Raw genomic sequence first — 17,902 nt, forward strand, 5'->3', positions numbered from 1 at the left:
TTCCAGTTTTAACCAATAACATTTTTTTTGACTGAAAAGTTGCTTATTATATTGACAAAGTTGCTAAGTTGGAAACAGTAAGATGACTGTTGTTAACTCCCCACATGCAGATATTACCTGATGGGTGGGATTGTCAGTCAGTCACTCTCGCGCAGTAGACAAATGGGAACAGTTGGTGATTTTCAGACTTTTACAGAAGTAAATAACATCGGTTTCACATGTAAGTATCGGCAGATCGTCAATCTCTCAAAATTAAGGAAAACTGGGCTGATTTATCGGCTGGTTGATATATCGATGCACTCCTGCTTTAAATTATTTCACCTACTAGGGACAAAAGAAATTATTAAACAGCATCATTATTTCAGACACTGAGCCATTTGCTTATCCTCCAAGTACTGGTAAGGACTGCTGGTAGCATGATCTTCATCCAGGGTAAATATTTTGTTCTGCACCTGTGGAAACGTTTCAAAATGGAAAAATCTTTGACTTTTGAACATTTTCAAATTTAGAATCTCTCATTTCCATGTTTTTTCTATAAACCTTTTGAGATTAATTTCAGCATTACTATCCATCCATCCATTTTCTTTACACCCTTGTCCCTAATGGGGTTGGGAGGCTTGCTGGTGAGAGGCAGGGTTCACCCTGGACAGGTCACCAGTCTGTCACAGGGCAACACAGAGACAAACAGGACAAACAACCATACACACACACACACACACACACACACGGGCAATTTGGAGAGGCCAATTAACCTGACAGTCATGTTTTTGGACTGTGGGAGGAAACCGGAGTACCTGGAGAAAACCCACGCATGCACACGGAGAACATGCAGAAAGACCGGGGTGGGAATCGAACCCAGAACCTTCTTGCTGCAAGGCAACAGCTCTACCAACTGCGCCACTTAACACCGCCGTTTTTCTTCTACAGTGACCTTTTTATGCAATCGTTATACTTAAACCATTTAAATAGACTTTTACATCTTCAATGTTTTATTCATAGAAGCCTTTGGTGTCCACACAGCCTTGTTCTCTAATGTATTATATATTCGTACATTTTCAGGTACGTTGTGTTTATTTCCGCCCGCTATTTCCTTTGCTTAAAAAGCAACATCATCAAATTGACCCAGATTAATCCTGCAGAGATTATAGCTGTCCATATAAATTAAGTTGGCTCACACGGTCATATATTAATAATTCGCCTGGAATGTGATTCTGCACATAAAGAGCCAACACTAATCATGATTGGTGAGTGTGGGTGTAGCAGCTGGTGTGTGTGGAGATGAGGCAGACCAGAAGTGCGTAAGTAGTTGGCTGGTGTGCCGCTGCGTTTTGCGCTTTGGTATCGTTTTTATTATTTTTTTTCCCCATCAGTGCAGCGCTGTGTGCGCGGTGCGTAAAATGAGTGAAGACGCGCCGAGCTACTTCCGCTCTGCAGGATTCCAGTGAGAAGACTCGAGCCTATATATTGTTTTAGAGTCTGGGTTCGGGGTTGTGCCCAGAAGATGGAGGCGCTCTACAACACCACCGAATGCAGCGGCGAAAACGGGTCGAACGTCTCCGCGAACTGCAGCGGCGCCTTCAACAAGTTCATCCAGCCCGTGTGGCAGATCACGCTGTGGGCCGTCGCTTATTTCGGCATCGTGTTGGTGTCTGTGGTCGGCAACGTGGTGGTCATCTGGATTATTCTGGCGCACAGGCGCATGAGGACGGTCACCAACTACTTTCTAGTGAGTTGTGCGTAAAAATAGGGCGTTTTGATTCGGGAGTGAGGAAACTTTCAGAAATGAGGCTTTTTATTGCAATGCAAAAATGTGTCTATTTATACAGCGACGCAAAAATCCGCGCGTAAGACAGGAACTCTGTAGGAGCTGAAGGAAGTCAGTCATGAAAAGCAAATCTCAATGTACTGAGTTTGAGATTGACTTCTAGTCGCTGTAAATTAGAGAATAATCTTCTAATTTGAAGGGAACTTTATCTGATTACGTATTTGGTTGATAGATTACGCAATAATAGTAATAATAATAATAATAATAATAAAATAAGATCCAGATAAATTAACTCTACAGGTTTTTTAAGAAAAAAAAAAACAAAGAACAAACATCTTTCATTGAGCAAAATTGCAAAATCAACTGATGTCTCAAACTCCAGCTGATCTTCATTCTTCTTCTCCTTCAGTCTAAACCTTTGACCTGTCTGCTGCTTTCCCGTCTTCAGAATGCTGTTTGTTCCTCTGAGGCCTTCACACAGCACCTGCATTCATGCTCAGATTAAGTTACACTCAGGTGAACTCTGTTCACTCATTAGGTGACATCTGAAGGCACCTGGTTAATTTTTGTTTAACAAAAAACTAATTCAGTTCCCACATTTTAGATTTTTTGTTTGTGAAAACCTTTGAAAGCCATTGTCGATTTTCCTCTACTATAACGATGTGTGCAGAATTGAGTTGATCTACTGCACACATTTCCAATGATACACATGGAAGTTTATGTCATTAATGAGACAAAATGTGGAAGGCTCCCAGGTTGGATCATTTTCCTCAATGAGCATAAATCCTGAGATCTACTCTGATAAAGGCAGTGTTGGATTATTCTGGAAGATAAAAGGTGTTTTTCAGGAACCAGTCAGATCTGTTTCTGCCTCTGAATCTAACCCTCATCTAATGAGTTGCATTTTGAAAGATTGTGACCTTTAAATTTGACTCAGTATGTTTGCTTTTTTTCATGAGCTTAATCTTAGAAACCATCCATTTCCAACATAGAAATGGAAAGGACTCTCATTTAACCAAGTGCATTCCATATCTAGGTTTAGATTTAAAATAAGGATATGAAAAATCATGTTAGGTTTACAAGTTGCATTAAAGGGAATTTTGTCTTTCCTCTGCAGGTGAACCTCGCTTTTGCTGAAGCCGCCATGTCGGCATTCAACACGGTGGTCAACTTCACCTACGCCGTTCACAACGAGTGGTACTTTGGTTTGGTCTACTGCCGATTCCACAACTTCTTCCCCATCGCCGCCATATTTGCCAGCATTTACTCCATGACAGCCATCGCTCTGGACAGGTGTGTCACTCTCTACCCACTGTTTGTGTCTGAATTATGATTTGTCCCGACACGAGAGTCTTCCTTTAAAACAGCAGAGGTCACATTTCTGGTGCCACATCTAGCAGATCTGGACAACAGGATGAGGACAAAGAAAGGAGACTGGAGGAATGAGAGCAGGGATGCACCGATGTGAATATTTTGAACCAATATCAATGCCCAATATTAGTATTGCTGATAACTAATATTTATTGATATATTTATAGATTTTCTCCTAAACCTTTGGCACCATAAAAATATACAAAACGGAAATAAATATTAGTTGTTAATCTTTGCCCAGTTTCCACTTACAGATACTGACATGTTAAAAAATTGACTAACACAAGCCAATAACAGTCATGCAAAATAGGAATAATTTTTAATTGAAGCTAATATTCAGAAGATATCACCAACAAGTTTTGTGTAACTTTTCTAATGTTTCATTCAAACCATCTTCATGCCTCCTGTGTTGATCTTACATTTGTAGCTATGACTTCTAAAGTCTCCACTCCCCTGTTAAAATGCCAGGTTTTTGTTATGTGAACTGATCCTGTACTGAAAACAAATTCACCAGAACAAGACAAAAATAAGAAAGGCTCAATAATCCGGTTGCAAACATGAGCACACACATGTCAGGCAATACTTTTTTAAAGCATCTTTTGACTCCGTATCCCGTCCTATTAGGCACATATCTAACATCGGATTGTCCAGAAGGAAAGTTTCACCATTCTAGCTGAGTCTTCCTGACGTTTACACGATTCAGTGAGAGTCTTTGTTTGTTCTATGATCTACTTTTACAAATGTATCAGGCAGGAGAACAATGCCAAACAATTCATGTTGTTAACGTTGGGATATGTAACTAATTACTATTCCAGGAAAACTGTTTATCCATTGTCATCGGTGGCTATGCTAACTAGCCTTAGCATTCACAGCATTCTCTGCTGACAGGAAGCTACAGTAAAGCAGAAAGCATGGGGGTGGGGCTAAGACCCTCCTCCTGGCTGTGACTGGTTGTTTCTGATCGAGGCAGAGGAGCATAATTTTTTCACAGATTTTCTATCTCATGCCAAACTGTCAAATCATAGTGACCGTAATGAATATGTAAAGGAGAAAAATAAATACAAGTTAAATTAACCAGCTAAATGCTATGGCAAAAAGAAAGAAAAAGTAAGTCATTTATCAACTTTATTTTATTAAACACACAAACAAGTGGATGTAAAATATGTTACAACAATCACAAAAGATACATTTTGCACTAAAATGTTTAGAAAAACCAAACCAGTTTCAAGGTTGTTCAAACCAGAGTTACTGCACCTTTTACAATTTTAGCCTAATTCATTTCATCTTTTCATGTCCTTTAAAATGCCTTGCTGCTGAAATGTGTTATACAAATTAAATTTGATTGATTGATTGATTGATTGATTGATTGATTGATTGATTGATTGATTGATTGAAAACACAGGTTGTTGGTTAAAAGTTACACAAAGTTTCTGTCTCTGTTGAGCTATTAGCAATTATCCCACTTTGTTGAAAGCGATGACCCCAGACACAGTTGTTGTTGGGCGGTACTTGAAAGGTCAATGCAGTTTGACTTTAAAAGTTTCAGTTTCTGGTAGATGAAGTCTTCCAGTATCCTTCCAGTGCAGAACAGTGCACACAGGTCCATGTAACCTGGTTATAAAACGCTCTGAGAATGTCAAGTGCTATTAAATTAGAGGCAATAATTGTCTATTTAACTCTAAATGAGTCTCAAATCATTGTCTGAGTTGGTTAATTTTCATTCTGTGAGATTAATAGAAATCAGAGGCCACCCAGGAGGAAAATCATGCTCTTATCAACCGTTGGAAATAATAATAAGAAATTGCAATATTATAGTTGATTATCACGGAAAGTCCATGTCGGTGAAGTAGCTCCATAAATCCTTTTGTGTGTGTGTCCGTGTGTGTGTGTGTGTGTGTGTGTGTGTGTGTGTGTGTGTGTGTGTGTGTGCGTGCGTGCGTGCGTGCGTGCGTGCGTGCGTGTGTGTGTGTGTTTGCAGATACATGGCCATCATCCACCCTCTGAAGCAGAGGTTGTCGTCCACTCAGACTCGGTTGGTGATCGGTGTGATCTGGCTGCTGGCTCTGCTGCTGGCCTTTCCTCAGTATCTCTACTCGTCCACCGCAGTGCTGCCCGGACGCATGGTCTGCTTCATAGACTGGCCTGAATACGACACTGTCGACTTCAAAAAGATGTGAGTAGCTGAGCTGGTGTTTCCTCCTGACCACAGTGTTGTCTTACAACTTGTGAGAAACAAGTTTAAATCATGTAATGATCAAGTTATTCCCATGTGTCTTTTTTTTTTTAATTCAGTGTTTAGAGGACATTATCCTGAGAGGAAACTGGTTGTTAAATTATTAGTGGACAATTAATAAAACATCCTTGGGCTTATTAAGCATTTTTGTTGTTGTTGGAAGTGTAACAAAACCTTTAGATTTTGAATTTATGATGGTCAAATCAAACATTGAACTTTATTTGGTTTCAAAGTAGAAGCTGTCACCAACAGACATCTAAATGTGGTTCATTAGCCAAGAGTTAGCAGGAATCATTTCTTGATGGTGGGACTGAAAATTTTAATCTACAGATGTGACAAGTTACTATGATACAAAATGGTGAGTCAGGATGGATTCCCATCTAACGGTTAGTCCGTTTTAATCCAACTCCACCCTGCTTATCTAGAAAATCCAGTTCGTTTGGGTAGGTGTGAAGGCGCTCTCAGACTCTGATCCACTTACTAATGTAGGTGTTGGTTCAGTTGAAGTGAACTCCAGTTTGGTTTGAATGCACATGTGAATGCTCTAAAATCTGATGCCACTCCATTTTTCTTCACATTTCGTGAAGTAATAAGTTGTGCTCAGCGACTTCTTCAGAGGTTCTTGTGACATTTCCTTCAGTGATTCTAGGTGCGGCGCCCCCACAGGTGAGGAGGGGAACAGATTTTTTAAAGTGTTTGGTTCATTTGACACAGTGCAGTGCGAAAGCGAACCGTCACCACCTGAACATTTAACAGATATTGCAATTTTGGTCCCTAATTGAACTGAGTCTACTGGACTAATAGGTGTGAAAACACCCTGAGTGTGTCAACAAATGAAATACACATGATATCCCTGAGCATATGATGTCATCTGGATATGAATTCCACTTATGTATTGAGGGAATGATCTGCAAAGAAATGTTGGTGTTTTTACACAGGACCATACTTTTATTGACTATAGTGATAGTCAATAAATTAAAATATGATGTGGCTCATGTCAGATTAAAAACCCCTTTTTGACAAACTTTAAGCATGTATTACCCATACCTTTCATTAAGCACACATGTTTTTTATCGGTCTGATGTAATATTTTATTTCTAAATATGTTTTTATTAGCTGCAAATCATCATCATTAACAATAGTAAAGTCTCGAAAACATCAATCTGATCAGTCAAATTAATGTGTATTATGGTTTTCACTTACTGAAATAAATAGATTTTGGCTTTACATATTTATTTGCAAAACTTCAACTTTTACCTCAGTGGAGGAGAGGATTACTCCAATCCTGTCTGACGCTCTTCACCATGTTTTATTTATAGCCAGAAGCGCTCCAGGTCTCAATTTTTCCTTTTTCCTTTTTCTCCTCATCTTACAAAATTATCACCAACTTCCAGCCGACAGGTTTCTGTCATGCAATCTGCATGTCACAGCGCCGCTGGCCTTTGAGAATCCTGCAGGCTGTAAAATATTCATAAATAAGGGCGGCCTGTCCCCAACACGTATAACTGCTACAGAGCTGTGGAAAAGCTTTGGGGTCCCTCACAGATGCCTTGTGTTTATTTTTAAAATGTTATTATTATTATTTTAAGCATTCAGATGTTGCTTTCATTTATTCAGGAGAAACACAACCCAAACCAACCAGGTTCTGTGTGAAAAGGTCAACTTACTAACTGCAATCAGGTGTGATAATAACAAGTAGCGGCTGTGGAATTTTCGATCAATCTCTATTTTTTTACAGAAATGCTTAATTCAGCTACAGTGGAGCTGAACTGTTTCCAGCACATTTTATAAAAAGTCTTTGGATTTGAGTTATTTTACCCCCACTTCATCTTGTCAGTCAGTTAAGTTCTTTCTTTCTGCTAAAGGTCAGGCAGTGACCAGGCCAGTGAAACTCAACTCAGCTAATCACAGTAAATTCATGATTTACCAGGTTAATTACTTTTTCACATAGAGCCAGTTCTGGTTGGCTATTTTTCCCTTTGGAAAATCAAATCATCATTCCAAATCTGCCTTTTGTTTTCACTTAGGATACGGTTGTGATGATAATGACACATGATGTGAAAAAGCAAAACAGTGTAAACTGAAGACATTTGGAAGGGGGTGAATACTTTTCTCAGCACTGCAGGCAAACTGTGTCAGTGCAGAGAGATGGCATCTGGTGTGAAAGGAGCGAAGTAAAGCAGATGTTCAAGTGTCTTTCTTAATATCATAGTAGTCCATGTTGGAGCATTTTAGTTTTGATTTACTCATTCTGGAATCTCTGAACAACTATGATTGTTTTTCTTTTGTTTTGTATTTTTTGTTTATTTTTGACAAATTTTCCTCTGTGTGCAGCATGACTAGAATAAATCTAAATGGCTTATTCAGGCCAAATGAGGTCTAAATATAGAAGTTAATCTTAAGTTGCAAATTATTACTTCAAATAGAGATAAGATGTTGTTAATTTCCTTAAAACTGAAATCATGTCACTCGAGAAGCTTTACTATTTTCTTCTACAGTCGCAGTTGACACTGCAACATCACAAAACAGTTTTTGCTGTTCAGCACTTCTCTTGTAATCTTCAGCAAATTTCAAAATTTGTGAGAATAATTCATAGTGCAATTATTGATGACAGTAGCTCGGTTTCTATTGACCTGAAAATTGGGCAAATTGGAGTTCTGAAAATAAATCGGATTAGTGATTTTATTCTGCTGTGGAAACTGCAGTTTTCCCCCCTTTTGTGTTTCTTTAAAACCAACGAGTTCAATATAAATAAACCATTCTCTCCCACTCAACCTCCATCATTAACAATGGTTTGTTAATCATAAACTAATAAGTAACTTGTGTTACAGTAAAACTTGAAGCAATGCACATTCACCTTGTCTCAGTCATGGTTGGAGTTTGTGAATAAACAACAACAAAGAGAGACAAAATGGCCACCATGTGAAAGTTCCACAGCCAGAACTACTGCTGAGCATAAAGAACATAAAAGCCCGTCTCTCATTGGCCAAAGCAACATCTTAATGATCTCCAAGAGTTCTGGAGAAATATTCTGTGGCAAAATTGGAACTTTTTGGAAGCATTGCAACTTGTTAATTCATCTCAGTATTTTAGAAAAATTAATCCAAGAGTCAAACACGGTGGTGGTAGCGGCTGAGCTGGTACTACAGCATGATCTACTGTAATTGATGGAAACATGAATTCTGCCATCAGCTTAGTTTCACTTAAATAATGCAGGACAATAATCAGAAAGAAGTCCACCTCTGAATAGTTTTTTAAAAAATGAAGGTTTAGGAGTTTCCTTGGTAAAGTCCACACTCTAATGTTTCACATCAAACATATTTTGAGATTAAAGTGTGTAGAAAAAGAGGGCAAACAGCATTTGGTCGTGTTGAGACGATTCTCCTGCACTGAACTGAACTTCTTTATTAAAAACAAACCTCTCGTTCATCCTAAATCATCTGGTTCATGTCTCTAGCCGCTGCCATCACTCACTGTAAATCTGCATCCTAAGGACCTTTGCATCATTACTAAGTAACCTTTCTGTCCAAACCCTGGAGCACAGAAGTCATGATGTTAGATTGATGTAAAACAGCCTTCAAAACAGGTTTGGATCCAAAATAAACAGAACATGATGAAAGACGTCTCACAGGTCCAGTGGGTTCGTGATGAATGAGCCCGAGAATTTATCACAGTCATCTGGATTAATATTGTGAAGCTCAAGCCTCAGTGGACGGCTTGTCAATATGATCCAGCTGGTGCTACGAGAAACAACGTCATATAAAACGGCCCAGGTTTCAGAAAATCTGTAAATTCTAACCTTATTTTTCCCTCCTAATCCTCTGCCACCCCACATATAAAAGTGACTCTTCCTTTAATAATTTTATTCCGGGCACATCTTGAGGTGTGTAATCCTTCTATTTTGGGTCGAACTCCTGAAGTTGGAGTCAATTGGGACATTTCATTAATTTCCTGTTTGTATGTCAGAACTGGTCGTGTCATATCCTGCCTTTTTTTTTATTATGTATTTTCTATATATACCATTACCACCCAGGAAGAGTTAATGTAAGGAAATGTTGCTGAGATGGTGGACTAACTCTGAGTACTTTAGGCATGTCTGAAGTGGCAGCAGGCTGATACACATCTTATGTGATTTCCTGTTGGATGTAACACACCCTACTTTATCATTTCACACATCAAAACATCATCCGCTAAGGGATTTGGGTTCCATGCTGTGTATGAAAACAAAAGAGCAGGTCCGTCCTGTTTGTTTACGACGGAGTTGTTTTTTTGGTGAGTCTGTCAGGAACTGGCAGTGTGTTTTAGCAGATCTGCTTCCAGGTTCCATAAACTGTGCATCCACAGATTGCGTTCCACCATGACAGTGACATGTTCCTACAGTGTAAAGGTGGAACAGGATCTGAACAAGGATGTTTTGTTCACTTACTGTACTGGTTCTGGGATGAGTTAGCCACGTTTTGACCCGTCGTGTTCCTGGTATTAAATGCCACCTCACATTTCAGTTGAAACAAAAACTGAATAAAAACTCTACTAAAGCTGCAGTGTGTAACTTTTAGAAAGAATAAGTCTTTTACATATTTGTTAAATCTGTCACCATGTTGTGACATGATTATAATATGAGACAGATGATTTTTGAAAAGATTGATCATCTCCTCATCCTCCTTGAGCTACTATCACTGTCTTTAGAAATTCACCACTTCCAGTCAAAAACAACCAATCAGAGCCAGGAGGAGGGTCTCAGCGCTGCCAATCATCCTCATGTGCTCACTGCTAAAGGTGCTAATGGTGGAGAAATAGCTACCATTACAGGAAAACCGTTTGTCATTGGAGTCCATGCTAATTAGCTTGTGAACCAGGAGAGTAATCAGAGGGGGATGAGCAACACCACACGAGATTGTGATTGACAGCGCTAAGACGCACCCCCTGGCTCTGATTGGTTGTTTCTAGTTACTGGGAGAAGGCAAAAGCGCTAGTTTTTTTTTCACGAATTTCCTCTTACTGACACTTTAAAAAAATATGTCAAAAATTCTATTTTTAAAAAAAGTTCCATACTGCAACTGTGACTGCTCCATAATAAATTACCTGCTTGCGTTTTTGTTGCCGTAGCTACTATGTGTGCGTGACCGTACTGATCTACTTCCTGCCCCTTTGCATCATGGGATGGGCGTACATGACGGTGGCCGTCACCCTGTGGGCGAGCGAGATTCCAGGAGACTCATCTGAACACTACGCAGAGCAACTCATCGCCAAACGCAAGGTAACCCAGACAACAACACCCGAACCCGTCTTTTAACTTGAAGATTTTTTTAATCCCTAACATGTAAAGCAACCGGAGAGATTAAGCAGACATCACCACCGTACCTCCTCTGGCAGGTGGTGAAGATGATGATCGTGGTGGTGTGCACCTTCGCCGTGTGCTGGCTGCCGTACCACGTCTACTTCCTGCTGCACCAGTTCTTCCCCGAACTGTTTGAGGAGCGCTACATCCAGCAGGTCTACCTGGCCGTCATGTGGCTGGCCATGAGCTCCACCATGTACAACCCAGTCATCTACAACTGCTTGAACAGCAGGTGAGCTGCTCAGCATAAAATATATTTTTAAAAAAGGCGAGTTGTCTGTCAGCGTGGGTGTTTTGCCATGAGTTGGGCTGTAATCTGGGTTTGTGTGCACAATCCTTTCCTCTTATTAATCCTTTCCCACTGTTTACCACCCACCCCTCCTCTACTGCCAGGTTCAGAGCAGGCTTCCAGCAGGTGTTTTGCTGCTGTGCTCCCACCGTCACCAAAGAGGAGCTGCTGGAACTCAAATCTCCTCGTTACCTGCAAACCCAGGTCTGTGTAAGAAGGACGAGTCAGAACAACAAGTGTTCATTCATCTGCTGTTTTTACCGGCCATGTGTCCCGACATACAGAGAACACATCACAGAGTAGCTGTGTTTCCATTATAAATGTGCGCAGAAATTCTGTCTGAATTCTGCTAATGTTGAAAAAAAAAACACAATTTCACAATTGCAGTGTTTCCGTTCTTAGAGAAGTGAAATTAAAATCACATGTGAATAAACTTGTTCACGCGATAAGTCATTAAAAATCATGTAAGTGACCGATGAAAACAGGTACATTAGAAATATTCATAATTCAGTGATGGTGCTAGAGCTCATCATCAGGAGATCAGGTCTCATTCAGGCTTTGGAGCGACAAGCCCCGCCTACTTGGGAGCAGCTTCATATGCATCGTTGTGGGAAAATTGTAGTCTGCAATTTTATAGAAGAAATATTGGTTCAACATGTTTAAATGACTCAACATTTTGTGTTGTGTGTCATTCAAACGTGAATGACACAGAGCTGGGGATGATAATGCTCTGATTTATTGTATTGTGATGCTGTGAGAGCTCTGGTGGAACCAGCTGCAGACTGTCCAAAAAACCCCAAAAACAAACCATCATCCTGCTACTACTTCCTGTCGCCTTCTTCAACATTTCTCCCAGTAGTAACATTGTACTGTTGATCAATTTACATGCAGTTGTGAAATAGATGTATTTCGATGCAGCCTGAAAACCACCTCATCATATGGCGATGAAAACTTTTTACCGAAAAGCATGAGTTTTATTTTAAATTTCCGTGTTTCGGTTAAGCAAACTGATGTTCGTAATTTCAATTTGCGCAATTTTATGGTTAATGGAAACGCAGCTACTGTAACTGTAAGGACTTGACACACTTTCATTGTCCATGTATTACAGTCACTTAGTGTTAATGGAGAAGCTTTTGCTCCTTCTCCTACTAGTTTTAATCCAGCTGAACCTCTACACAGTGAAACCCGTTTGCTGTTCAGTAGTCATGAATTCACTCGTTTACAGAATTTTTTGAAGAGCATTATTCAATAGAAAATTCAGTTTGGAATGCTGAAATACGATATTACTTGACACACTATTGGCTGGTTTTGCAAAGCAGCTGAATCCTGGGGATCAGCTCCACAGATATAAAGAGTTTTTATCAAACCTCATGGAGGCTGGGGATGAAAATGCTCTGATTTATATTTATATCTACTCAAAGGAGTAATAGAACCAAAAAGAAAGAATGAAATATCAGAAAATCAGTTCAGGTTTTGTTGTCTTTGAAGGATAAATTATCAGTACATCAGAATCTGTTGTATTTCTTTAAAACAAAACTCCTTCTTGTTTTCATCTCCTGCCTGGGTCTGACCTGCTCTATTGGTATATGACTGAATATTATTCTCCCTGCTGGTGTGCACAGCCAGTCTGGTCACAAAAACCTTGATTGTACGCGGATGACTGCAGAGTCTAGTGAGGGGTGAGGGTACGACGCGGTGGTTGAGTGGACGTTAGAGCGGACTGGAAGGTATCAGCTTGGCTTAAGACAGATCATTAAAAGCTTGTAGGTACAAAGACACAAAGAAGGGAAGTTGTTTTATAAATGCTGTGACGAAGACAGAATTTTAAGAAAAACAGTGACATAGAGAATTAATGCTTGAGTTGAATTTGTCCTATAAAACTGTTTTGAATTGTTTTTCTCATGTAAATAATACATAAGAGACTCTGTAAGAATACCCTGGCTGGCTAACCTTTGGTTGCTAACAATGCTAATTTTACCATGTGTTTCGTTACCTAACCTCGCCGCATCTTTTTAGCGTTCTAATAAGTCTACCCCAACCGGTCTTTATGGGTACACCTTTAGAAATGCTTGGTATGGAGTCAAAAAGGCATCTGAGACGTTTCTGACATTTTTATTTACATTGACATGATTGATTCAAACAGCTGCTGCAAATTTGTTGGTAGGATGATCAATGGTTTCTATGGTAGTTCTATCTGACCTGCTATTGGCTGTCGTTTGTAAAACAGACAATCCAGGTGCAGCATCCATTTTCCTTGATAGTTGCTGTACCCACTAAGAGCAAAGATAAGGAAGACCAAGAGTATTCCTTATTGAACTGTGCACTTTAATGCATATTTTGTTATATTTTGATGTTTAAACTATTAAAATGAGAAGATATAAGCGTTTTAGAGGGGGACTGAAGTATTTGCTCATTTCTGTTGTTGTACCCTAAACCTGTTATACCCTACTGAGGAGCCAGTGCAGTCACACCTAAAGTATTTACCTTTTTATTCCCCATTTGAACTTCAGCAAGCCGACTTCAGCACATCTAGGTGTCTTGCTTTGCTTTGGCTGATTTGCTATTTGTGTTAACAGGCCTTTGAACTGGTGAACCTCATAAAGCAGCATAATTCCAGCATCAACTAGTAGATGCTGTTTCTTTAGTGTCTGAATGTTGTCTTAGGTGTTGCGTCTGTCCTGTTGTGTCCCTGGTTCCAGATACTAAAATATGCATGAACATTTCACATGTTGTGTTTGTGGTGTGTCTGATCAAAAATGAGTTTCAAGTCATTTTACAGCCATTGCACTTTGGTTTTGTTTATATTTCACACAGAAACCCAACGTTTTAGGGAACATGGTTGTTTGGTAAGTGTTTGGGTAGAATAGAGGTAATTCTGAGTGTAATTGAGCTGAAGATGAACTCTGCCATCTGTCACCAGCCCATGGTAAATAACACAACTCTCTCAGCTAGGACATGCATCAACAACTGTCTGGACTTTATCCGCTCACCGAACTGTGGACGCTCTCTGCTTTCAGGTCAGCATATACCCCGCAAGCCGAACGGAGACCGTTGTTCCCGCCGCAGCAACAGAGGCGCCACCTGCCGAATCGCATGTTTATCCTCACGTGGAGGTCGCAATGAACAGCTCGGCCTCTGACAAGCTGCCCTAAAGCTCTCACGTTTCCACCTATAGGGGTAAAGAGTGGAGAGGCCCGGATGCTAACGCTGCTAACCGACCTGTGTACAGGTCACGCATGAGGTAAACGGCCGATACAACTACATGATAACATTGGATGAGGGCATCATCACAATGAGACTTAAGAGAATCTCATCCTTCATCACCTGCACAGCTCAGAGTCTTGACCCCTCGTGTTCCTGACTTGGATTGAAGAGGAACTCCTGTATTTGCTTAGCAACAGTGTCAATTCACTTGTTTTTAACTGTGTTGCATGGGAGCTTGGGGAGTGCTTGCAGACTGCCTGTCTGTACAGAGCCAGCACCTGTTGGGCAGGATTAGCCCCTTGTTTTGACAATGTGTGGAGCCTGGTTGGGTTGCAGCAGCCAGGTCACAGGCGCAGCTAAATATAGAGGTCCAGAGATGGGAGACAAGCCACACATAGCACGACCAGGGGGGAGTCTGAGGCTCATTGCTGCAGACATAAGGCACAATTTCAATGTCACAGGTACCAGGTGCAGGTGTTTGTCTGGTGTGTCTTTGCCTTGTGATGAACTGCTGATCTGTTTAGATTGTAGTAGTTGCCATGCAATCTTAAAACAGGACAGTAGCTGCGTTTCCATTAGCCATGGAATTGCATAAAGTGAAATTATGAAACTAAATCTGCTTAATGGAAACACACTCCAATGCCTGAATAAGACACTGATTGGCTGATAGATGAGGAACGAATGAATTATGAATGTAACTCATGTATCTGTTAACATCTGTACCGTGTCATATTGAACAGCAAGTTTAATTTAATTTAATCTCTTACTTATCAGAAACAGAAAATTGAGAAATTATGTCTCTTGGACATTAGCATAACAGCAACAAATATTTGCGCTCATTTGAAATGGAAACGCAGCAAATGTCAGTTTGTAAACCAGATTGAAAGGACGGGTCATTCCCATTCATCACTGCAACATTAACTGTTCATTGGTTAGTAGCTTTATGATTTTCTGTTTCTAAATACAGTACACTGCCACTAGTTCTCCGCAGATTGTTTTTATTCATATCCTGGTCACAAAGCGTCTCCTGTTTCTGCCTCCTACTGCAGTGTATATATATGAACTGGAATTTCTCATAAAAAGCAGGAAATTATTTGGTGTAGACGAAAAAGATGCCTCAGCCATATCAGTTTCCTAGAAGCACAGAGAAGAATAGTTTCTTGTTCATTGGAAACAAATGTGTGCTGCACACTTCAATTCAGAAACACTTTATTTATCCCAAAGGGAAATTAAATGTTGTCATAACTCATGTTGTCAAAGTATCTGTAAAGAGTTGTGGATGGTGATGCTGTGGGCAGGATGAGTCTCAGGTAGCAGTCAGCCTTGCGATGAATTTTAAGAGGCCTCTGACTGAAGCCAGTGTTGCTGAATGAGAGTCTCATGACTGTCAAAACATGCTAACAGCTCAATGTGAGGGCAGCAGATGTTATTACACAGAAACATATCCTGGATGACACCATCAGTTGTTGGCTAGCACTGCTAATCCACCTCATTTGTTTTGCCACTCCTTTTTAAACCTCTGTCTGGCTGGATGGCTATACGGCAGAGAGAGGTTGGAGTAGGGGACATGATCCTTTCTCATTATGATTGACAGAAGAGATGGTTTGAACTTCCTCCATCTCTCTCTGCTCGTTGGTCCTGCTTCGTCCAAATGCAGAATATTGACTGGCTTGAGAAGATCCTTAATAACATTAGTTTAAAAAATGTGTTATTACAATTGTAATATGTATTAGCAAAAAGCTATTAGAATCCATTTTAAGTCTTTTTTCATAACCTCAGACAACCTCCTTCACTCTTTAGTAAAAATCTAAAAGTAATGCAGCTGGTGGATCCCATCTTCTCGATGTCCGTCAATGGATTCTGGAGTTACTGCAGTGAGTCCGTCCGAACCAGGGCTCGGTGGTCCCAGCATCCCTTAGAACGCTTCAAGACACAAATAAACTTCTTCTCAGCTGATACCATCCAGCTCACCCTCATCCGAAGCACTTTGAACTGCTGCGGTGCTGAAATGTGCTGCGGAAATAAACTTGACCTGACAACTCAGGAACAGGTGACGATCTGCTGACCGCTTTTAATCTCGTCTCTCCCTGAAGAGATTTATAATCATTCACATACAAGAGTTGACTTGTGAAAACAGTAACTTGCATAAAGACTTCTGCAAAAAGGTGTAACTTAATGACAAAGGTGTTTGTACTCACATCCGTAACAAGAGAGGAGGAGTTTGGATAAAAATAGCATGAACATTTACTATATAATGAAAGTTAAAAACATAAATCTATTATTATGACCTGAAGCATTTGGTTTCTAATTTTGGTTTCACAGAAAAAAAAATTGTCTTTGCCATCTCTGAGGCTATTTTGGACCAAATGTCATCTTTGTACCGTGAGATCATATTGCAAATTTTTTGTGTATTCAGTGAACTATGTGATTGTACTAACTTTGTAAAAATCTGTACAGTGATAATTATGTATGCAGTACTATGTTGTTTTGTTTTTTGTTTTTTTTTTGTCAGACTTAAACGTTTTAAATGTTCAAACTGATTTTAATGTCAAAAATAACCTGAATTTTCAATTAAGTTCAATTTATTTATATGGCGCCAGTTAACACCATCTCTTTTCAAAGAACTTTAGGAGAAAAACAAAGTCATTTTTACCCAATCATATAAACAGGTTCCCAGTCAAACAAACTGTGTAAGGTGTCCAATGTGCGGCCCGGGGAACATTTGTGACCTCTGGAGTCATTTTGTGGTCATTTTGTGCGGCCATGACTCCAGATCAAATACAAATCCCCTCAACTCAGCGCAGGTGGTTGATGCAGATGGAGACTTTGCCATTTTCAATTTTTAATCAGCGCAAAATTGTTACAGGCAAACTTGAGCTTTAGTTTTCCTTTGATGGAAAGACAAATTTTCTCCAAACAGCTGACATGACATGCCGATCCATTGATGTTGGTTGAGGTCAAATTTTCTAGAATAAAAGTTTTAAGAAATATTTTTTACTCTGTTTTTTTAATTATTTTTATTATGGAACAAATCAACTGAAATAAACATCTTCCTTCAATACACACTTGGAAAACAATTTTTTTAATAAAATATGGGAACTGAAACTTTTTTTTAGTCCTAAATGGAAAAAATACTGAGTCATTCATTTCTCTCAGCTTCTCACTTCTTGTTTCTCTCTTTATAAAAAGGAATATGATATTGAAAAAGGCATTTGGAATAGACAGACTGGAAATGATATTACAGAACAGTGTGTGTGTTTCTGTCTTGAACATGTCTAGTTGTAGGTTTGAACAAACTGACTGTAATCTGAATAAAACGACATAATCCATCACTGATTTTTTTTTTTTTTGTGTGAATAACTGAATCATAATTACTGTTGGCTCGATGAGCGTCGAGCAAACAGAAATCTCAATAGAGCCAGACTTCTGATCGCTCTGCGTGAACACAAATCTATCTGCAGCCTCTGCGGTTCTGTTGACCTTTTAATGGAGCTTCCTTTATCATTTCTGTTGTCACGCTTAGACAATCAGCTAGAGATCAAAAACAACATTTAATTAAGAGATTGCTGGGTGTGACAGCTTCCTCTTGTTTTTCCAGTTGGGATTTCTTTTGATAAAACACTTAGTCCATGCTCGAGCTGGTCAGAGTGAGACATCTCTCAGCCACTCCAGAGCTTTGAAGAGGAGGAAAGCAAAACGAGC

The 17,902-nt window shown here is 39.7% G+C and overlaps 1 protein-coding gene across 3 annotated transcripts; it reads left to right on the forward strand.

The window, feature by feature from the left end:
• The first annotated feature begins 1,163 nt into the window (after positions 1–1,163).
• tacr1b (tachykinin receptor 1b) lies at positions 1,164–17,532 on the forward strand. 3 transcript variants are annotated; one of them, XR_001777126.2, is made up of 8 exons: positions 1,171–1,726; positions 2,883–3,058; positions 5,115–5,309; positions 10,476–10,626; positions 10,743–10,939; positions 11,101–11,200; positions 14,014–14,237; positions 14,329–17,532. XR_001777126.2 is itself a non-coding variant. In XM_008423213.3 (7 exons), exons 1-7 carry the CDS (start codon positions 1,502–1,504, stop codon positions 14,146–14,148), a joined length of 1,179 nt encoding a protein of 392 aa, XP_008421435.1. In that variant the 5' UTR covers positions 1,171–1,501; the 3' UTR covers positions 14,149–17,532. The 3 variants fall into 3 exon arrangements, 2 of the variants coding, with proteins under 2 accessions (XP_081469781.1, XP_008421435.1); XM_008423213.3 differs by having other exon boundaries at positions 14,014–17,532; XM_081613655.1 differs by lacking the exons at positions 11,101–11,200; positions 14,014–14,237; positions 14,329–17,532 and having other exon boundaries at positions 1,164–1,726; positions 10,743–10,943.
• The last annotated feature ends 370 nt before the right edge of the window (positions 17,533–17,902 follow it).

Source organism: Poecilia reticulata, chromosome 12, assembly GCF_904066995.2.
Source record: "Poecilia reticulata chromosome 12, P_reticulata-male-v2, whole genome shotgun sequence".
NCBI classification, from domain to species: domain Eukaryota; kingdom Metazoa; phylum Chordata; class Actinopteri; order Cyprinodontiformes; family Poeciliidae; genus Poecilia; species Poecilia reticulata.